At 42.6% G+C, this 23,430-nt stretch overlaps 2 protein-coding genes and 1 pseudogene across 2 annotated transcripts; 2 read left to right on the top strand and 1 right to left on the bottom strand.

Moving 5' to 3' along the window:
* Positions 1 to 1,112: 1,112 nt before the first annotated feature.
* Positions 1,113 to 2,993, top strand: LOC112087299. Its single transcript, XM_024157324.1, has one exon. It carries the CDS (start codon positions 1,113 to 1,115, stop codon positions 2,991 to 2,993), a length of 1,881 nt encoding a protein of 626 aa, XP_024013092.1.
* A 4,357-nt stretch (positions 2,994 to 7,350) lies between these two features.
* On the top strand, positions 7,351 to 22,012 carry LOC112087297 (uncharacterized protein At3g60930, chloroplastic-like). Its single transcript, XM_024157323.1, has 5 exons — positions 7,351 to 7,591; positions 7,948 to 8,024; positions 20,106 to 20,423; positions 20,468 to 20,747; positions 20,835 to 22,012. Exons 1-5 carry the CDS (start codon positions 7,351 to 7,353, stop codon positions 22,010 to 22,012), a joined length of 2,094 nt encoding a protein of 697 aa, XP_024013091.1.
* Positions 12,400 to 12,499, bottom strand: LOC112087354 (annotated as a pseudogene).
* Positions 22,013 to 23,430: the final 1,418 nt, after the last annotated feature.

The following is a 23,430-nucleotide window of genomic DNA, read 5'->3' as shown; positions in this document are numbered from 1 at the left end:
CTCTCTCTCCCTAAAAGCTAAAGCAAAAACAATGAAAATATGAAGTAATGATATGTGATATTCGGTTACACGATATCTCTAGGGCTCCTAAGACATGTATTTATTGTGCTCAAGACCTCTTTGGACGTCACTTAGGGTTTCTCCAAATGTGGGCTTCAGAAATGGGCTTTTTGGGCTCGGAGGTTGATGGCCGCGGTCGGGACAAGTGTGACCGCGGGGAATGAGTGGTTTGCCGCGGTCGGGATGCTCCTGACCGCGGGAATTGCTTGTTGGCCGCGGGTGGAAGTGCTTGCCGGCTGGTTTACGGGACATCTTGCTCTTCGCGTATCTTTTGATTGAACCGTTGGATTGCCAAGCTGTAAAGTGCACTGGAAAGCTGATACTTCCATCTTTAAGGTCTCCAAATTTGAGCTGGATCAGACGGTGAGAAGGCCTTCAATCAGGGGTGAACTTCTGATGGTTTGACTCTGAGCTGAAATCTGGTTTTCTATCCATTTTGTTAAGCTTTTCCCTAAGTTTCCTGAAAAGAGTCTTGGAACTACAAATACTAGAAAAAACTTGATAAATTACTTAAAAGCAATTAAAAACGTAGAAAAAGTATTTCAAAACGATCCATAAAAGTGGTCAAAATATGGTGTTATCAAAGAGCACCAGAGATGAGGAGGCCGATATATACTATGGCCAAGAGAGCAGCTCGTCTAGAGGTAGTAGAGGAAAGCATCGGCGAACTAAAGAAGATAAGGCTACGGTTCCAGATGGTTTAGGAGGCCTCAAGCTTCCTCCATTTCACGGCAAGAATGATCCTGATGCGTACCTAGACTGGGAAAAAAAGATTGAGTTGGTCTTCAATTGTCAACACTATATTGAGATAAACCGAGTTAAGGTGGCGGCAACGGAGTTTTACGACTATGCACCAAGTTGGTGGGATCAAATTGTGACTTCTAGAAGACCTAATCAGCAGTATCCGGTTGAATCTTGGTCTGAAATGAAGTCTTTGCTGAGAAAAAGGTTTGTGCCGAGTCATTATCACAGGGAGCTTCACCAACGAATCAGGAGACTCACCCAAGGCAGTCGTACGGTGGAAGATTAATTATCAAGAACTGGAAACTCTAATGCTACGTGCTGAGATTACTGAAGATAGTGAAGCTACAATGTCTAGATTCTTGGGAGGACTGAACCGAGAGATCGAAGATCGGCTAGAGATGCAACAATATGAAGAAATAGAGGAGATGCTGCACAAAGCAATCTTGATCGAGCAACAGCTGAAGAGAAGGCATCTGGCTAAAACTAATTATGAAATTAGTATCCCTACTAAGGCCAACTATTCAAAGGAAGAAAAGCCGAGCTACCAAAGAGATAACAAGACAGTACTGAATCCAAAATCAGATGTCAAGCCACCAGTAGTCATTCAAGACATCAGAAGCAATACAAAAGCTACAACAACTCGTTCTAGAGACGTCCGATGTTTCAAGTGTCACGGTCGAGGTCATTACGCGAATGAGTGCTCCAACAAGAGGCTAATAGTCCTCTTAGACAGCGGAGAAATTGAGTCAGAGGAAGAAAAGCTAGACGATTCTGAATCTACTGAGGAATATGAGGCAATACCGGCTAGTGGAGAGTTACTTTTAGCTCGGAGGACATTAAACATTCAAAGCAAAGAAGAAGAGCAAGAACAAAGAGAAAACTTGTTCCATACCCGTTGTCTGGTCCAAGGCAAAGTATGTAGTCTCATTATTGATGGAGGAAGCTGCACAAACGTAGCTAGTGAGGAAATGGTCAAGAAACTTGGACTAAAGATGACCAAGCACCCGAGACCCTACAAGTTGTTATGGCTTAATGAAACCGGGGAAATGAAGGTTCAGAATCAAGTCTTGGTGCCTATTTCTATTGGGAAATATGAAGATGAGGTTCTGGGCGACGTGCTAGCAATGGAGGCTGGACATATTCTTCTCGGAAGACCTTGGCAATCAGATAGAACAGTTTTACATGATGGCTTTACTAATAAGCATTCTTTTGTTTTCCATGGCAGGAAAATTACATTGATTCCTTTAACACCGCAAGAGGTATATCAGGATCAGGTCCAAATGAAGCAAAAAGAGAAGCAGTATAAGAAATCCTCTAACTTCTTTCTACGGGCTGGTGATGTTAAGAAAGCTCTCATTTCCAAGCAACCTATCCTTTTATTTGTGTTTAAAGAAGCACTTGCAAATATTGCTAACCTGGCACCGGCTCTGCCAAGTAAAATGAATGATCTTTTGCAGATATATCAAGATGTGTTTCATGAGGATAATCCGAAAGAGTTACCACCCATAAGAGGCATAGAACACCAAATTGACTTTGTGCCTGGTGCATCATTGCCTAGTAGGCCTGCGTATAGGACCAATTCGGTGGAGACTAAGGAATTACAAAGGCAGGTGAATGAGCTAATGGAGAAGGGACATATCCGAGAGAGTATGAGCCCTTGTGCCGTGCCTGTGCTACTTGTACCCAAAATGGATGGAAGCTGGTGCGTGTGTGTCGATTGTAAGGCAATCAACAATATAACGGTGAAGTATCGACACTCCATTCCTAGGCTTGATGATATGCTAGATGAATTACATGGTTCTAGTATCTTTTCTAAGATAGACTTAAAAAGTGGCTATCATCAAATTAGGATGAAAGAAGGGGATGAATGGAAAACTGCATTTAAAACTAAGCATGGACTATATGAGTGGCCTGTTATGCCATTTGGGTTAACAAATGCACCTAGTACATTCATGAGATTAATGAACCATGTGCTTAGAGCGTTCATAGGAGTTTTTGTGGTCGTATATTTTGATGATATCCTAGTTTATAGCAAAAACTTGGAAGAGCATATTGATCATTTGAAATCTGTGCTAGATGTGCTTAGGAAAGAAAAGCTTTACACAAATTTGAAGAAGTGCACGTTTTGTACAGATAACCTTGTGTTTTTAGGATTTGTGGTGAGTGCAGATGGCATCAAAGTAGATTAGGAAAAGGTTAAAGCAACTCGAGAATTAATGGCCAACCCCTAAGGGCATTGGAGACGTGAGGAGCTTTCATGGTCTCGCCGGTTTTTATAGGAGGTTTGTCAAAGATTTTAGCTGCACCTCTCACTGAGATCATCAAGAAAGACGTGGGATTCAAGTGGGGATCAGCACAAGAAGAAGCTTTTACGGTCCTAAAGGATAAGCTCACCCATGCCCCTTTACTTGTTCTTCCTGATTTCCTTAAAACATTTGAGATAGAGTGTGACGCCTCTGGTATAGGCATTGGTGCAGTTTTGATGCAGGATAAGAAGCCTATAGCCTTCTTTAGTGAGAAACTCGGGGGATCCACTTTAAACTATCCAACTTATGACAAGGAACTATATGCTTTAGTTCGGGCTCTTCAAACATGGCAACACTACTTGTGGCCCAAGGAATTTGTCATACATACCGATCACGAGTCTCTTAAACATTTGAAGGGACAGCAAAAGCTTAACAAAAGACACGCCAGGTGGGTTGAGTTCATCGAAACCTTCCCTTATGTCATCAAGTATAAGCAAGGTAAGGACAATGTTGTAGCCGATGCATTGTCCGCAGGTATACTCTACTCTCTATTCTTGATGCTAAGTTGATTGGTTTGAGCAGCTAAAACATATATATGATTCTGATACTGATTTTAAAGAGATATACCAAGCCTGTGAAAAGTTTGCTAGTGGCCGATACTTTAGACAAGAAGGATTTCTTTTCTTTGATAATCACCTGTGTATTCCTAACTGCTCTATTCGAGACTTATTAGTCAGGGAAGCTCATGGAGGTGGCCTCATGGGGCATTTTGGGGTTGCTAAAACCATGAAAGTAATGCAAGACCATTTTCATTGCCCACACATGAAGCGAGACGTGGAAAGGATCTGTGCAAGGTGCTCAACATGTAAACAGGCTAAGACCACACTTAAGCCTCACGGTTTGTATACCCATTTGCCTATACCTTCGCATCCTTGGAATGACATATCTATGGATTTTGTGCTTGGATTACCTAGAACTAGGACCGGAAAGGACTCGATATTTGTTGTAGTTGATAGGTTTTCTAAAATGGCACACTTCATAGCATGCAACAAAACTGAGGATGCCTCGCATGTAGCTCATTTGTTCTTTAAAGAAATCGTAAGATTGCATGGCATGCCTAGATCTATTGTGTCTGATAGAGACACCAAGTTCTTAAGCTTCTTTTGGAAGACCCTATGGTCTAAGTTAGGCACTAAATTATTGTTCTAAACTACTTGTCACCCTCAAACTGATGGACAAACCGAAGTAGTTAATAGAATCCTATCTACATTGTTGCGAGCTTTGATTAAAAAGAATCTCAAAACTTGGGAAGATTGTTTGCCACATGTAGAATTTGCATATAATCATTCTGTTCATTCTGCCTCTAAGTTTTCTCCATTCCAAATTGTCTATGGTTTTAATCCTTTATCTCCCTTGGATCTAACTCCCTTACCTCTAAGTGAACGAGAAAGTGTAGATGGCAAAAAGAAGGCTGAACTAATAAAGCAGATTCATGAGAAGGCTAGAGCTAACATAGAGGAGAAGACAAAGCAGTATGTTAAACATGCCAACAAAGGTCGTCGCAAGCTAGTCTTTGAAGAAGGAGATCTCGTGTGGGTGTACTTGAAAAAAGAAAGATTTCCAGCCGAAAGGAAATCTAAGCTCATGCCAAGAGTTGATGGCCCTTTTCGAATCACAAAAAAGATTAATGATAATGCGTATCATATTGATCTCAAAGGTAAGTACAAAGTGAGTCCGAGTTTTAATATTGCTGACTTAGCTCCTTTCTAGGCAGATGATCCAGATTTGAGGTCAAATCCTTTTCAAGAAGGGGGGGATGATATGATCATGGACAGCACTGAAGACATAGAGCTAGAACCTGAGGAAGGAGAGCTTGTAGCTGAGGAGCTTGTAGCTGAACAAGAGAAGGCTTTAGTCATTCCGAATGGCCCCATGACAAGATCAAGGACCAAGAAGCTTAAGGAGGCTATAGGAGGAGTTCTAAGGCGAGCAAAATACTCGGCTCAAGAGGGAAAAGAGTTCAACACAAATATTTTGGTTGTGATCCAAGTCCTAGAAGCTTAGTGGACTTGTGATCCAATCTTGTACTCTTTTTCCCGACCACTAGTTTTGTCCCAATGGGTTTTCTAGTGATGGGTTTTTAATGAGGCAAGGTTGGATCACGCTTTCAATAAGGTCCACTAAGTTTAGCCCAAGAGAGACGGCCAAGAGAAGAGGAGCGTGAGAAGACATTTGAATTCAACTTAGACAGCTCACACTTGTATTTCCTAAGCATGCATATTGATGGCCGAGACTCTCTTCTTTTCCTTTATATTCTATTGTAATCTCATTTGAGAAACCATCTTTCTTTTATCTAAAAACCTTTCTAAAGTAAAGATCATTTGTTCTTTGAACATCTTAGTTTATGATTATGTCATATCTCTCAAACACCCAATTCTTAGGTGTGTAATATCCTCAGAATCCAACCGGTAAATCAAAGGTCTTCCGCAACCTTTGTGCGACCCCTCGATCCATTCCTTTTCCTTTCAGTTCGTGTATTTCGGAAGTTCAAACTTATTAGATCCAGTCTTTAGAGTGCCGATTCAGGGAGGATCATATTACAAGACTCTATTCAGGAAACTTAAGGAAAAGCTTAACAAAATGGATAGAAGACCAGATTTTCAGCTCAGAGTCAAACCATCAGAAGTTCACCCCCGATTAAAGGCCTTCTCACCATCTGATCCAGGTCAAAATTGGAGATCTCAAAGGTGGAAGTATCAGCTTTCCAGCACACTTTACAGCTTGGCAATCCAACGGTTCAATCAAAAGATACGTGAACAGCAAGATGTCCCGTAAACCAGCCGGCAAGCATTTCCACCCGCGGCCAACAGCAATTTCACCACGGTCAGAGGCTACCCAACCGTGGCCAACCATCCATTCCCAAACTCCGAACTCGAAGGCCTATTTATGAAGCCCAAAATGATTCCCTCATTTGTAGAAACCTTAAGTGAGGCCCAGAGATGTCTTGAACACTATAAATACATGTTTTAGGAACCCTAATTCGTATGACCTCGTATGCTCTTATTGTTTTAGAATACTTTTTAAGTTTTAGGTTTTAGGGAGAGAGAGATTTGTCTCTTGAACCCTTGTTCTTTCTTTTTTCAATTTCGATTATTGCTTTACTTTTTAATACTATGTTTTTGATTTCGTTCATCATGTCTGAGTAGTTTTATTGTTGGGTCTAAGGGATTTTCGATGGGGATACATATGCTCAAGGAGGATTCCATGAGCTATTGAAGCCGAATCTTGGAACTTTTTCTTCTGAATTTATTTTTACTGCTTGAGAGTAGCGTCATGAACTATAATCTGATCCATATGCTTGGTGACACGAAAGTGTTCATCCGGTGTCAGATCTAGTTTAGGAGAGCAAAAAAAACATAGGAGTGGAAACCTACCTATGGGCGATTTGTGAATGCTGACGAGTCTTAAACATAATGCATCTTTTCTCTTCTAGGGCCAGAGTGGAAACCTACTGGTCAGGGTTGAGAGAGATAGTTGTCTATGATCATGACAGTGGGATATTCATACATCCGTGACTCTAGTTCGAAAAGTTTAAGCTAAGAACTTATCAAATTTACTCTCTAGCAATGTTTCAAATCGTTCATACCCCAGAGAAAACTTCCCTGAAACCCAGCGCCTTCTTTTCTATAGATTTACATTGATTTTCATTCAAGCTTTAGTCTAATATTTTTACTCTTTCAATCGATTTTCATTTAAGCAATTAGGTTTAGCCGTTTTTCTCGTTTTTAGTTGATTTCATGAAGTTTAGTTATTAGGTAATTTTAATTCCTGTATCTTCAAGTTAAGATTAGTTTTTACGTTTTAAAGACACCACCAAAATTCTTACAAAAATCGCCTGGTTCTAGACTTCCTTACTTTATATTTCTTTCGAAGGCTTTTGTAGGAAAGATCCCCCTTCCCTGTGGATTCGATCCCTAAGTACTACAATAGATCAGCTGTGCACTTGCGACTATTGATTTCATTTTGGGTAAAACTTGACACCCTCACTCAGCAGACACATCAAGTTTTTGGCACCGTTGCCGGGGAAGTCACGCGTTTTTTTTCTGCAAAACCCTAAGAAAGGGTGGTAAATCGACTCTAGAACCCCTTGTTCTGCATATTTCCATTTTTCGGTTCTTTTGTTTCCATTCCTGAAGCAATGGATCCTATAAATCAAAATCCCTACTATGAGGGAGGTTTTTACAACACTCCTCAAGCCACCAGACGCAGAGAAGAACATCAAGCCCAAGATCTTAGCTACATGGATCAATACAGCCATCCAAATCATCCATACTACCGGCGCAAAGAGCCTGCTCGACGCCGGAAAGATCCTTATGGTCCTCCTCTGACCTTTTTCGAGCCACACGCCTATCATCCTCCACCGCAGAACCCTAATCAGCAAGAGGACAACTTGAGGATCAGCAGACTTTTGGGACATCTCGAAGGAAACGAGTTCCTTGATCAACAGATTCTCACCGAAAACACACTGCTTAAGAGAATTGGTTCAATCTCTGAAGAGTTCAACAGAAAATTCGATGATCTGGCCAATCATGTTCGACTTTTGGAAGAACAAACCCACAAGGACGCACAAACACTAGCTGGGATGATCAACCAAGTCGCACCAGAGCAGACAAGGCAAGGGTATGACATCATACAAAACTCAAGTGATATCGTCGAATCGAAACAGGAGATCAAAGAAGTTGGAGAATTCGCCTCCTGGTATAAAGAGAAGATAGACGAAGAGTTGCAGGAAATCGAGCACAGGCTGACGAGCTCAAGGCATGGGAGATTGATGCAAGAATGGGACAAATGCCCAACATTGAGCCAATTGTGAGGTTTTCTTAGAAATCTCCCAAAGATCCTGATGAAGATGCACAACAACACCCTGGTGTGAGTTCAGATGATGCTAGTTTACCAAAGAAAGAAGCTGAAGAGGTTCGTGTGTGAGCCAAAACTCGCACAACCAAAATTTTGTTAAGTAAAACTTAAGGGATCCGAAATTTCTAGGGTTTATCGCAAGAACAGTAAGATCGAAAGAAGGTTTTTCATTGGAAAAGTGTTTAAGTCTTATTGCTCTCGAGTTGTGAAAAGTTACATAATGAATCGCATACATCAGCTATTTATACTAATTCTCTAAACCGCCTAGCCGAGAATCTCGGGAGAGATTTTCGGAATATCTCCTTATCGCTTCGCGCGGCCACCGTCATAATGCCTTTCCTAGGGTTTTGGGCTTTTGCCCTTCAGGACTTCAAATCAGCCCATCTGGAAAAACTGGCTCGGCCTAAGACAAAAGAAAGCGGCTCGGCCCGTTCTTCCTCTTGCGCAGCTAGGCCTATTCTTCGTTCTCCTCACGGCTCGGCCCGTCTGTCTTTGTCCGCGGCTCGGCCCACTCGCCTTGATGAACATGGTTCGGCCCACTTGTTTTGTGGGTCGGCTTGGTTCGTGTCTGGCTTGCCAAATCGGTTTTCTTCGATACTTGGTCATTTCCAAGATGGGATTATCTGATTAGGGTGAAACTGACCCCAACAGTTAGCCCTCCAGCTCGTCAATTTTGGAGACAAAAGTGACGAGGTTCATTGCTCCTAGTCATGGGATAAACCATCGAGTTAAGCTGTTGTGGAACAATTCCAGCTGAGGCGTTTTGGGTATAAAAATGACGAGCCGTTCTTTGATGACGCATACTAGCGAGTCGTCTTTGGTGAGACTATTCGAAGGAAAATTCCGAGCCATTCAGAAGACGAGATTACTTAGACAAAAATAGCGGCGAACTGTTTTTAACGACGTGGTATCTACATAATGCCGAGCTATGTTTTGTGACGAGGCGTGTCGAGATAGGAGATAATGCCGAGCCGTTTTGTTAACGACAGGGCGTGGCACGGTCTGCTCTGCTTGATGAGATACCCCTAGGAAAAGGATTGTACGCGAGGCGATTTGGAAAGCTATGCCGAGCTTAATAACGGCGAGACATTTTGCAAAAGCTATGCCGAGCCGAATAAACGACGAGGCATCTTGTAAAAGCTATGCCGAGCCGAATAAACGACGAGGCGTTTTGCGAAAAGATGTCGAGCGGGTGAAGCGTTATCAGCGGGCACTGATCCGACAAGGCACTTTCAAAAGATGCCGAACCATGTTAAAGACACGGTGACTTTGTCTGCTCGTACCGAGCCATGCTTTTGAGAAAACGGCAAGGCGTCGTTGTGATGAAGACAGTGAAACGGTTCGAGATCCTTTATCAAGTCTGAACGGGCTCGGTCGTATTGAACATGCTTCTTTTTTTTCTTTTTTCTTTTTTTTTGTTTATTTTCGATGACCCGAAGCGCGTGCGTCGAACCCACGTCAGTAGTAGGTACGTCCTTTAGTGAAATCGCCCGGATTCCACGAGCCGTACTCATATTTTGCTGATTCCCGAGGTCGACGTGGTCCCCACATGCCTTGGAGCTTCTATATAAGGGACCTTCTGCCTTCATTCTTCTCATAACTCCTGCTTCTCAAATTCTAATAAAGGCAGCTCTCCCTTCTCTCTTCTTTCTCTCTTTAAATTATTTTACTTTTCGGCTAGGGTTTTTGCTGCTTCCGTCGACTCTCCTCTGTGCCGCCAACAAGATTTTACACCACCGGCTTTCTCAGGCCAATCTCTCAGATCTAAACACACGAACCAAGGTGAAGAACCCTTGGATCTAGATAAATCGAGGCGTCGTGATGAATCGTGCTTTGGACCGAGATGAAGGGGGCGCCGAGGCGGACGCGTCCCTGATCCGAGGTGGTGACAATGTGATAACACCGGATTTTGACCATTTTTATGGATCATTTTAATATCTTTTACAGGTGTTTTTACTCCATTTTCAAAGGTTTTCAAAGGATTTCTATGTTTCCGGATTTTAAAAGATTTTTCAGGTAATTTGGGATAAAGAGGCACAAAATGGAACAAAAAGACTCGTTTGGATAAATGCAGACCGTCAGAACTCTCATGGAGAAACGAAGACCTTCTCACCGTCTGATCACCCTCAAAATTGGACAACTTATAGAAGAATCAACCAGCTTTCAAATGCACTTAGTTTGGAGACATTCCAACGGTTGGATCTCAAGATATTCCATTAGCCCCAGACCCACTCGAAGTCGGTCAGAAACTCACGCGACCGCGGTCAGAAGCTTCCCGACCGCGGCCAACAAGCCAATCGCCGCGGTCACAACACTCCCGACCGCGGCAATCAATCTCCGAGTTAAAGCCCACTTATCTGAAGCCCAAAGTCATTCTCAGCCTCAATTCCGGAACCCTAGAGACCATGGAGTATTGGAGACTATAAATACATGTCATTTAGGTCGTTTTTAAACACAACCCTTCATACTTTACAGAAATCCTTTTCATTTAGTCGTTTTTATGAGATTTTTGTAGAAGATTGTTCAAGTCCGAGTTCTTCAATAGAGAAGCTTTCTTTATCTCTTTTCTTTACTGTTTTTCATTACTTTTATTAAAACCAATGATGATGTCGAACTCAGCCATGTCTGAGTAGATCCCGAGTTGGGCTTAGGGTTCCCGAAAGGGGCTCTCAAAATCGATTAAGACATCTAGGTTTAGAGATCTGGGATTTCGACCTGTTCTGTGTTTATTCTTGTTCTTATTGCATGTATGCTTGATTGATCACCTAGTATCTGATCTAGATAGTTAGTGTTGCGAAAGTTTTCATTAAGTATCAGCTCTAGAAAGAAACAGGCGATTTTTCCGTAGGAGTGAAAACCTACCTGCGGCGAGATCGTGAGTATTGACGAGTCTTGTGCAGCTCTTGCGTTCTCTCCCTTCCAGGGCCAGAGTGGAAACCTACTTGTCAGGGTTGCGAGAAACAGTTGGTTATGATCACGACAGTGACGTAGTCATACCGCCGTACTCTAGCTCTAGAACCCCTATATCGTTATCCGTCAATCCCAATCTATCTACCTTAGTGTTAAAACCGATTATGATCCCTTAGAGTTCCCAAAAGTTCAGCGTTTTTAGCCATAGTTTACAATTCCATCGATTTTTACTTGCTTTCTTAGACCTGCATTTCAATTTCCTTAGTTCATTATTTACTTGCTTTATTTACCTTTCATGCGATATTTTACTTGCCGTATTAGTCTTTCATTCGATATTTGCTTATTCTAATTGCATTTCATTCGATTTTCTTACCTGATTTTTAGGATAGATTTATTTGCTTTCTTTTGTTTTAGTTTAATTCGCAAGAAAAACAACCAACCTTTAAAACCAATTTAGTCTAGACATAAAGTTAAAAAAACCGTAGAAGAATACCAGGCACACAACTCTATGTGGATTCGATCCCTAAATACTGCAACTGATCAGCTGTGCACTTGCGGCTTTCATTTGTTTTGTTAAGGGTAAAACTTCTTCACTCACGCAGTTGACACGACCATCAAGTTTTTGGCGCCGTTGCCGGGGATTTGTTTTGCTGCCTTTTGCTATTTTTCTTGTTTTAACTTCTGTTCTAGACACCTGATCTCTAGTTCTTTCTTAAATTTTTTCTGAACTATCTTTCCCTTCTTTTGTTTTTCTCTGAATTGCATGACTACCAGGCGTAGACCTGCAGGAGACATTCCAATTCTAGACGAGATAGAAAGACATGAAAGAGAACTTCGAAGACTTAGACGAACGCAAGGAATGACCAATGACGACCAGCCTGGAGATCCTATTAATCGAAATTTAAATATGGACCAAGACGGGTCCGAACATGGAGAAAAGGAAGAGAATGATCACATAGAAGGTGATCATGCTCGACAAGATGGAGAAGAGGATGAGGTTCTTCCAAGAAACCACCAGAACCGAGAGAGAGAAGGACGTGAAGACCTTGGTCCACCCATCAATGCAGCCGATGGTGACCACCCAGCAATGCAGCCGAATGAACGCATTCACCGCCCCATTCCGCCAGAAAATCAACACCGAAGACAAGCCAGGAACCATCGCAGAGCTGATTTTGATGCACCTACTCAAAATTTTCAGAATCGATCTGCAATTCAAGTACCATTTCCAAACCGGAATGAGTTTGAAGTCAAGCCTCAAATCATCTCATTGGTGAAGCAAAACCAGTTCCATGGAGTTCCTTCTGAGCACCCAATGGACCATATCGAGCTTTTTGAAGAAATTTGCAGCATGATGAGAACAAACCAAGTTCCACCTGACTATTTAAAGTGTAAGTTGTTCCCTTTTTCATTAGCAGATAAAGCTCACCGTTGGTTGAAGTCTTTGCCTGCAGGATCGATTACCAATTGGGAAGAATGTAGAACTGATTTCCTAAACCATTTCTACACTAAGTCAAGGTCGAACAATTTGAGAACGAAGATCTCAACCTTTCAACAAGGGCATCTTTCTATGAAGCTTGGGAACGTTTTAAGGAGTATGAACGTGATTGCCCTCACCATGGATTTCATGGATCAAGCTTGCTGAGCACATTTTACCGAGGTTTGCAACCAAAATACAAACTTTCATTTGATACAGCTAGCAATGGAGATTTTGGGCAAAAGACGATAACCCAAGGAAGAGCTCTCATCGAAAATTTGGCTCAAGCCAATAGCAATGACTGTCTTGAATACGATCGATCGATGAAGCAAACCGGAACAGACAACAAGGAGATAACCGAGTTGAAGAACATGGTGAGCCAGCTTCAGAAGAGCAACAATCGCCCGATCCATGCCTGTTAAACCAACAATGGCGCAGAAGATGAAGGACCTAGTGATAACGATCACATTAATCAAGCATTTCAAGAAGAAGATGTGAACTACGTAGGAGCACTGGTGCCATACCAAAATCGCTCCAACAACAACTTCAACAACAACTTCCGGAATGCAAATTACAACAATCTCTCTTACCGCAATCCAAATGTGGAGAATCCTCAAGATCAGTACTACCCACCTCATCAAAAATCCTTCCAAAACAAGTTTCAAGGTGGAAACTTTGGGGGAATAGTACCATATCAACCGCGACAGCCATATAACTACAAAGGTACGGGTTTTAACAATCAATTTGTACAACAGCAGGGAGTCACGACGAACCAGCTAGCTTCACAAATCGGTAGACTTGAACAGTCAATCCAACAGCTTGTTATGACGAACGAAAAAGCATCTAAAGACGTGAACGTGAAAGTGGACTGCATGTACAATGATCTGAATGGTAAGTTTGAATATTTATCTTCGCACGTAAAAAAGTTAGATGTGCAAGTCTCCCAAACAGCCGACTCTATGAAGAGCAAAGTGGAGTACTTCGAGGAAGAGTTGAAGATAACCCAAAGAAGTTTTGCAACGCCATAACCACATTGCCTGAAGAAGAGGCCGGAACCGATGGCAAGAAAGAAGAAACCCCAATCCTTGTACCACTATACAAAGATATCAATCCCAAGCAGCCACCGTTTAAGGTACCTGAACGATCACCGTTTCAAAGGCTTACAAAAGCCGATGATCCGGGACGTTTTGTTTTCCAGTGTTTCATTTCAGGAATCAAGTTTACAGACTGCTTGTGCGATTCCGGAGCTAATGTCAACATCATGTCTAAGGCATTTGCCGAAAATTTGAGCATAAAAACCTTAAGGACATCGACAGTTAAGGTTAACTTTGTAGATTCATCTCAAAAAGATACTGAAGGGGCGATTCATGATCTACAAGTTCTAGTGGGAGATAAGATTGTTCCAGCAGATTTCCAAGTCCTGGAGATGGATAAAGACAAGGAGAAGCCACTCATATTCGGGAGACCATTCCTAGCTACAGTAGGAGCAATTATCGATCACGCAAACCGGCATGCTGTTTTCCTCAATGTTTACAGAAAAAAGTACTATCCTACTATCTTAGATGAATTTCCAAGCAAAGGAAACAGGCCAAAAGAGAAAGAAAAGGAGAAGCCGGAAGAAAAGGAGGCAACCCATTTAGGTACTCTTTCTTTTAGTTTTCTTTTCCTTTTTACAATTTATGTTCTCTTTTTCTTTTTAAGTTTTAGGTATGTTATAAAACAAAAACACAAAAAAATCAGAAAATTAGAAAAACCAAGAAGAAAAGGCAGGTTTTTAGCTGCTCGGCCTGGCAAAAACGAGAAGATTGGACAATAGGCCGCAGGAGGAAGAGCCGCGGTCGCGACCGTTCGACCCGCGGCCAAGGGTGCATCGACCGCGGCACCGTGAACGTGACCGCGGCCGAGCCCTCAATCACCTCGGTCGCGCGTCTCCTGACCGCGGCCGTTGGTCGTTGAGGTGACGCCACGGATTTCTGCCGCTTTTCGGTGTTGCCTGGTGTTTACCTGGTGTTACCTGGTGATTCCTGGTGATTCCCGGTGTTTCCCGAAATGTTCCCGGTAAAACCCGAAAAGATCCTCCGTAAGTTTTAAACTTTTCTAATGTGCAAACAAGAAAAGGTAAGTTCCCATAAACTTAAAAATTTCCAGAAATTTTCCGTTTTTGCTTCAAAAATGCTTTTTAAAGAAAAGAAACAAACTTTTTGGATCAAAACTCTTTTTTCTCTTCTCTTCCAAAAGACTTAAAGATTTAGGAGAAAGAACACATTTTTCAATTCTTAAGCTTTTTAAGAGATTTTTGGCTCAAACCTCACTCTTTTTCAAAGCTGATTTCAATTCTGCCATCAGTTCTCTCTTTCCAGCAAGGTATGAACCTCAAACTCACCATTCTTACTCGATTTTGAACTTAGGGTTTTCTTTAAAAACCCAAAATCTTGGTCTATTGATGGTGGAAATAGCTTAAGAATGATAGATTATCCATTTAGATTATCTAAAAACGATTTTAGCACCTAGCTTAAGAGAAATTGAGATTTTTGAAATTTGGATTCTACAAGCTTAATAAAAATCGAATTTGGAACAGCAAAATTGATGAATTTAATTTAGTCTTGTGTGATTAGTGATTAGTATTGGGTAATCTTTAGAATTTACATGGAAATTGCTCATCAAAACCGATTTTTAGAAGATTTCTATGTTAAGAACATCAAAAATCTGAATTTAGTCATGAACTACTTGATTTCTCTAATTCAATATAATTTTTGCTTGCTCATGGTTTTAATTAATCTCTTTGTACTAGTATTAGTATAACAGATCTTAATGTGTTAAAATCAGCATCCATATTCATTCTTTTTCCAAGAACCATTTCATTTTGCAGAAAATGGACGAAACCAGATCCCGAAGGAGCCGTCGCACCGGTGGCAGCTCCGAAAACATTCCCGATGGTGCTACTCTAGGAGAGTACATGCTAAACCAAGCCAGACCAAGAAGAAGAAGCTATGTGATGAGATTGCTCCAGCACTCAAGAGAAACACGAGCAGCTCCCGAGCCACCACAAATTCGATACATTGGGAGGGAGACAAACCCGAGAGTGGACTATGCAAGGCGTTTCAAGAAGCATGATTTACATGGTTGCGAGGACGCTACTCCAGCTTTCGGGAGTGCTATTACAGCGATACTACAGGCTGTAGGATTCGATTTCTCATCTGATGATCCACTTCCCGATGTCTGGTATGATCTACTTTATCTCTCTCGCGATCACATTATCTCTCGTGCCGCTTTCGATCCAGACAGGTTTGGTTACAAATATTGCAAGGGCACCGAGGAGCACCGAGTCCGCTTACGTTCAGCATCTATCCCGAGATTGTGCAACGGAGGACGCCTACGATGGACTCCGGTATCCGATGATTTTCTGCCATCTGTACCTCGTCTACCATTCACCATTGGCTAATACATAGTGGCCAAGGCGAAGCGTGATGCAGCTGCGGCCCGTGCTCATTTTCAGCCATCTATTTCGACTGGCCACACCTCATCATTTACATCATCACACACTCATTCCGATCTGGAGCGCAGAGTTGAGAGACAGGGACGATGCTTTGAGCGCGTTGTCACCTTCTTACAGGAGCAGCACCAGTTCGCAGACGACACTTCACTACCATCACAGTTCTATCACCATTTTCTTTTCTTTTATTATATTATATTTTATTTTGCTTTTATTCACCATGTTCTCACCAACTTTTTCACACTAGGGACAGTGTGATTTAAGTCTGGGGGAGGATGTCTATCCGTACTAATCATGTTCCTGCTTTGCTTTTAAATTTCAAGTACTTTTTAAATTTTAATATGTAACCTATTCGACATTAAGTATTTTTCAGGAATGTTTGACGCAAAACTATGATGATTTAGACCTGCACACTTCTACACTATGCATGATAGCTCATTTGTGGTTAGCACTAGACTAGGCGGTAGCTAGAGTACTTGCACTACAAACTCCCACCAGAGGACTTCTATTCATGGAGATTCTTTCTGACAGGATATACTAGCTCATTTTCTTTGGACTTGATATTGATATCTAATTTTCTCATCATTGATTTTAGGCAGGCATCGACATACACATCTAGGAGATCTTTTACCATCACTTTTACCACTATTTGTCGTCCTAGATGACCAGTTTATCTTTATCTGGTACCATACCCTAAACCCAAAACCCTTGTTTTCAATCCTCATGCATTCTCTCTTTAGTTTATATCAGCAGATATGTGCAAAAACGTCGGAGAGAAGAGGAGCGACGCAGTTTTCAGTCACTCACAAAGGAGACTGAATGGAATTGGGAAGGAAGAGTATCAGAAACATAATAAAGCTTTACAAGACAGATATTAACTGGTAAATTCGTGCTCTCTAAGACTCTATATCTAAAGGTGTTTTCTCCAAAAAACAAAAAAAAAAAAAAAAAAACGTGAAAAGAGAAAGGGACTTGAACAGTCAATCCAACAGCTTGTTATGACGAACGAAAAAGCATCTAAAGACGTGAACGTGAAAGTGGACTGCATGTACAATGATCTGAATGGTAAGTTTGAAACTTTATCTTCGCACGTAAAAAAGTTAAATTTGCAAGTCGCCCAAACAGCCGACTCTATGAAGAGGCAAAGTGGAGTACTTCCAGGAAGAGTTGAAGATAACCCTAAGAAGTTTTGCAACGCCATAACCACATTGCCTGAAGAAGCGGCCGGAACCGATGGAAAGAAAGAAGAAACCCCAATCCTTGTACCACTATACAAAGATATCGATCCCAAGCAGCCACCGTTTAAGGTACCTGAACGATCACCGTTTCAAAGGCTTACAAAAGCCGATGATCCGGGACGTTTTGTTTTCCAGTGTTTCATTTCAGGAATCAAGTTTACCGACTGCTTGTGTGATTTCGGAGCCAATGTCAACATCATGTCTAAGGCATTTGCCGAAAAATTGGGCATAAAAACCTTAAGGACATCGACGGTTAAGGTTATCTTTGGAGATTCATCTCAAAAAGATACTGAAGGGGCGATTCATGATCTACAAGTTCTAGTGGGAGATAAGATTGTTCCAGCATATTTCCAAGTCCTGGAGATGGATAAAGACAAGGAGAGGCCACTCATTTTCGGGAGACCATTCCTAGCTACAGTAGGAGCAATTATCGATCACGCAAACCGGCATGCTGTTTTCCTCAATGTGGACAGAAAAAAGTACTATCCTACTATCTTAGATGAATTTCCAAGCAAAGGAAACAGGCCAAAAGAGAAAGAAAAGGAGAAGCCGATAGAAAAGGAGGCAACCCATTTAGGTACTCTTTCTTTTAGTTTTCTTTTCCTTTTTACAATTTATGCTCTCTTTTTCTTTTTAAGTTTTAGGTATGTTATAAAACAAAAACACAAAAAAATCAGAAAATTAGAAATACCAAGAAGAAAAGGTAGGTTTTTAGCTGCTCGGCCCGGCAAAAACGAGAAGATTGGACAATAGGTCGCAGGAGGAAGAGCCAAGGTCGCGACCGTTCGACCCGCGGCCAAGGGTCCATCGACCGCGGCACCGTGAACGTGACCGCGGCCAAGCCCTCAATCACCTCGGTCGCGCGTCTTCTGACCGCGGCCGTTGGTCGTTGAGGTGACGCCGCGGATTTCTGCCGCTTTTTGGTGTTGTCTGGTGTTTACCTGGTGTTACCTGGTGATTCCCGGTGATTCCCGGTGTTTCCCGAAATGATTTGGAACAGCAAAATTGTTGCAATAGTACACTTTTCATTGAACTTGTTCTTCATGGGTGCTTGACCTTGCTTCTTGAAACTAGTGTTGTTTCGTGGAGGAAACTTGTTAGGCACAGCCTTGTTGGATGGTTTGCCTTTGCCCTTTTTTCTGTACTCAGCCACGTTTGCATCATGGGTCATGATCTGACCGTCTTCTTTTCCAACTTTGTCACGTTTCAGTGACTCATTCTGCAATATGGAGATCAGATTTGCCAGCTTTCAAATGCACTTGGTTTGGAGACATTCCAACGGTTGGATCTCAAGATATTCCATTAGCCCCGGAGCCACTCGAAGTCGGTCAGCAACTCACGCGACCGCGACCAACAAGCTATTTGCCGCGGTCAGAAGCTTCCCGACCGCGGCCAACAAGCCAATTGCCGCGGTCACAACACTCCCGACCGCGGCAATCAATCTCCGAGTTAAAGCCCACTTATCTGAAGCCCAAAGTCATTCTCAGCCTCAATTCCGGAACCCTAGAGACCATGGAGTATTAGAGACTATAAATACATGTCATTTAGGTCGTTTTTAGACACAACCCTTCATACTTTACAGAAACCCTTTTCCTTTAGCCGTTTTTATGAGATTTTTGTAGAAGATTGTTCAAGTCCGAGTTCTTCAATAGAGAAGCTTTCTTTATCTCTTTTCTTTACTGTTTTTCATTACTTTTATTAAAACCAATGAGGATGTCGAACTCAGCCATGTCTGAGTAGATCCCGAGTTGGGCTTAGGGTTCCCGAAAGGGGCTCTCATAATCGATTAAGACATCTAGGTTAATAGATCTGGGATTTCGACCTGTTCTCTGTTTATTCTTGTTCTTATTGCATGTATGCTTGATTGATCACCTAGTATCTGATCTAGATAGTTAGTGTTGCGAAAGTTTTCATTAAGTATCAGCCCTAGAATGAAACAAGCGATTTTTCCGTAGGAGTGGAAACCTACCTGCGGCGAGATCGTGAGTATTGACGAGTCTTGTGCAGCTCTTGCGTTCTCTCCCTTCCAGGGCCAGAGTGGAAACCTACTGGTCAGGGTTGCGAGAAACAGTTGGTTATGATCACGACAGTGACGTAGTCATACCGCCGTACTCTAGCTCTAGAACCCATATATCGTTATCCGTTAATCCCAATCTATCTACCTTAGTGTTAAAACCGATTATGATCCATTAGAGTTCCCAAAAGCTTAGCGTTTTTAGCCATAGTTTACAATTCCATCGATTTGTACTTGCTTTCTTAGACCTGCATTTCAATTTCCTTAGTTCATTTTTTACTTGCTTTATTTACCTTTCATGCGATATTTTACTTGCCTTATTAGTCTTTCATTCGATATTTGCTTATTCTAATTGCATTTCATTCGATTTTCTTACCCGCTTTTTAGGATAGATTTATTTGCTTTCTTTTGTTTTAGTTTAATTCGCAAGAAAAACAACCACCCTTTAAAACCAAATTAGTCTAGACATAAAGTTAAAAAAACCGTAGAAGAATACCAGGCACACAAATCTCTGTGGATTCGATCCCTAAATACTGCAACTGATCAGCTGTGCACTTGCGGCTTTCATTTGTTTTGTTAAGGGTAAAACTTGTTCCATCACGCAGTTTACACGACCATCACAATGCCGAGGCGAGTATCTCTCCTGAGAGAGATGATGGGGGCGCCAAACCGCGATAGACCCTATCAACCAGGGTGACGATAGTGCCGAGGCGAAAACCTTCGTCGATCGAGATGACAAAACTGTCGAGCTTCAAAGCCCTACCGAGCGCGGCAACAGTGGTGCCAAAGCGAGCACCTCTGCTGACCGAAGCGATGAGGTTGCCGAGATCGAGAGTTGAGACAAATTCGTCGAGGCCGAGCGAGGTCTTGTGCCGACTTTAGCGAGGATTTTGTCGATGATCTTGCGGCACATATTTTTACGAGATCTCATGACGGCAGGGCGGATATCTCGACGGGCTCTTCCCATGGTTCGGCTCCCAACCGTGGCGATACTATCAATCTTTTTAAGGTGAAAGCCGAGGAAGAGATTTTTTCATTCTACCCAGTCGAGGCGAAGCGAGAAATTGAACGCCTAATCTCGAGCCGAGCCGCCTCGTCTTCCAGGCAAACTAGGGTTCAAAAGAAGAAGCTACGACCAGATCCTCCCGGCTCTTCCTTATCTTCAGTCGAATCCCTAGAAGCCCTTCGTAATCGTTTTGGGATTTCCAAGGAGGTTGAGTTCGTCGTACCGAGGCCCACCGATCGTGCTCATCTTCCGCCTGCCGATCACTTCACCGTCTATGAAGGCTTCTTTGATCTCTGCTTTCTGTGGTTCCCTATTCCCGAAGTGATTCTTTGAACCTTTGGAAACACGGGATATCTATTGATCAGATTAAGCCGAGAGGACTTCGGTATATGATCGGGATTTTGGTGCGGAGTTACGAATCTCGCATAGACATCAAACTTGACTACCTGCTGAATTCGTTGGAAATCTGTAAGGCTCCTGGTGGGAAGAATTTTGATATCTCGAGCAAGGCGCGCCGAAAGATTATCAGCGGCTTTCCCAGCAAAGACAGTTTTTGGGATGATTGTTTTTTCTTCGTCCGGGTCAACAGGGCATCAATTGGTGATAACTTTATCCGCAAGACCAAGACCGATTGGGGACCGCTTGGTATCCGATCGATGTCTTCCTTCGGCTCGGAAGATTTCGGATTTTATATCTTGATTCTAATGTTTTCATTGTTTAGTTGTTTTGCAGTTCGCGATTTCCTTCCTCCGTGTCACGACGATCTGTTCGTGGTTTGGGATACACTAGCTGCTGGGAGGACTAATTGGAAATGCCACTTCTCCCTCGAAAGAGTTAAAAGAGCCCGATCCATTTTAGTGGGGGTTTCGGTTAGCTCGGAGTTATCCAATTCATCAAGAGATACACAAGATAAACTGGTGGTGGAGACTTTCAGGGAAAGGAAGAAGAGAGAAGCTGAGGAGATTGCCAAACGAGCTGAGGAAATTGTCAAACGAGGGGAAGTCATGTCTTCTCCTGACGAGCCGAGGACTGCGCACAAACCTAGCGACGAGGCGCATGTTGTTGATTCGGGAGATGCCGAGGGCAAAACTGGCGATCACGAAGAAGGGGGATTGCTGCCGAGACGACCTCCAACATCCCCGACGAACAGAAAGATTCTGCTGGTTTTTTTCTCTGTCTGTCAGTTTATCGCTGCGGTGAACGAGCTGTTGGCTGGGTACGAAGCCGACGCGCTCAAGGATGAGCGTCGTGTGGACGAGGCAAAACATGACGCTTCGCTGTCCAAAACCGAGCTGGACAAAGCATTAGCAAGAATTGCTGCGCTGGAGGGAGAGAAAGGGACTATAAAGGCCGATCTTGATAAGGCGGTTATTCGTTTTGAGGAGTCTCGGGTCCGAAAGAATAGCGAAATTGCTTCCTTGAAGAGGCAGATCGCGGCCAAGGATGCACTTCTTGAGTCTCGGGTGAAGGTCGCTAAAAAGGAGGACAGGCATGAGGCGGCGGCTAAGTTCCAGGAGCGTCTAGCCGAGATCGAGAAGAAGATGGGAGATTTGGAGAAGGCAAAAAGAGATGAAAACGACCTCGGTCAAATTCGGAGCAACCTTGTTCTTATCGGCGACCTTTGGAAACCAGATGCGAGCCTCGACATGGAAGAGGAGAAACTGAAGAGCTGGGAGGCCGAGCTGATTGGAGCCGAGGAGGTGTTCGAGCATCCTGTCACAGATCTGAGGGAGAAATTAGTCGTTTTTCCGGTTTCCCCGGACTCCGTTGACTCTTGTATGGGTAACAAGCCGCTCGACGTATCCGCCGCTGCGGTTGGAATTGTGGATCCGACGGGATCTAACATGAACACCCCGAGGGCTAATGATCTTGCAGCTGAGGGCGTCTTCGATCCGAACCAGGAGGGATAGTTGATTTTTTGAGTTTTTACTTGTGTTTTTTTGTGTCTGGATGGCTTTATCTGTATTCATGCTCTTCCTTATTTCTGAACCTTGTGCCTGGATGGCTTTATCCACTTAACCGTTGAACTTAAGTTTGTATGATAGTGACTTTTTCCATCTCTTGCTTGAATCGCCTGTTTTGCCTTACCAATTTTGTGGAAATTGTGTGTCGTGTGTTGCGAGCTGTTTGTTTGAGAAAAGTTCTTGTCAAAAGTGGGTGTTTTCAGGTAGTTTGTTGAGCCGAGTTAGGGATGCTTTTGTTGTTTTTTTTTCTGGTCGAGCTGTTCTAAAAATTTGATGGAATGTCTTGAAAAAGCTGTTTTGATACCCTAAATATCGAATGGATCTTATAAAATGTCAAATGAGTAGCGCTCCCGAGCTGGGAGGTATGTCCTTGTTTAGACAATTTTCGCAAAGGGAATTGACGTTCCTTTATGTCTTTGAATGTTAATACCGAGGTGTTGAGTTAGAAAAGGGAAAGCATATAACGAGGTATTTTAACTCAGATATAGTTTTAACCTTCTGAGGCGTTAAGTTTGAGTTACTTGTTGTCGAGGCTTATGTCCTGAGTAGACGGTATTAGAATTTGATTATAGACCGGCGTTCCCGAGAGGGTGAATGCGTTTGCCGGGATTTAAGGGTTTGCCTCGGTTTTAGAGAAAGCTATGTAGTCTCGACTTATAATCTCGTGTGCGATGGTGAACCGTGGCGACCGATACGTTTTTGGTCTGAATTTGTATAGCGCGCTTAATTTTAATCAGTAGAGGATGTAACTTTCACCCTCGTCCTAGGAAATATGGTAAAAGTCCATTTAGAGAACTTTGTGATTATTGTCTCGTTGTGGCCAGCAACGAGACGAGGTGTTTGAAATAAGAAAAGTTTTGCCGAAGCAAATGCAAGGATATGTAAAAGTCTAGGTGAAGTGAAAAACAAGTGGGTAAGTGAATGAAAATGAGTTTCTCAAAAATTTCCAAAGTGACTATAAGTGAATGAAAAATTTCGCCGAAGTGAAAATTAGTGAATGAAAAACTAGAAAAAGTGAATGAAAAATTCGCCGAAGTGAATATGATCTTAGAGACTGTAGACTCGACGGGCTAAAAATCTTAAAAATGATGTAATATAAGTGTATACGTACCACCCTCTCCTTCTTAGGAGGGGGGACAGCTGAACCCGCCGAGGACGGGCTGCCTACATACCCTTTGTAGGGATCAAGCCGTCCCGTAGTTCATGTTGATCGTGTTGTAGTCGTAGTGATAATTCTTCTTTAGGTGCATTGCATTCCACGATCTGGGAATTGCTTCGTCAGCTACTGTCGCAAGTTCGTAGACTCCTGAGCGAACTACTTTTGTAATTTTGTAGGGGCCTTCCCAATTTGCTCCGAGCTTTAC

Source organism: Eutrema salsugineum, unplaced genomic scaffold (genome assembly GCF_000478725.1).
Source record: "Eutrema salsugineum unplaced genomic scaffold, Eutsalg1_0 scaffold_18, whole genome shotgun sequence".
In the NCBI taxonomy this organism is placed as follows: Eukaryota; Viridiplantae; Streptophyta; class Magnoliopsida; order Brassicales; family Brassicaceae; genus Eutrema; species Eutrema salsugineum.
This window is presented reverse-complemented; position numbering and strand designations above follow the sequence as displayed.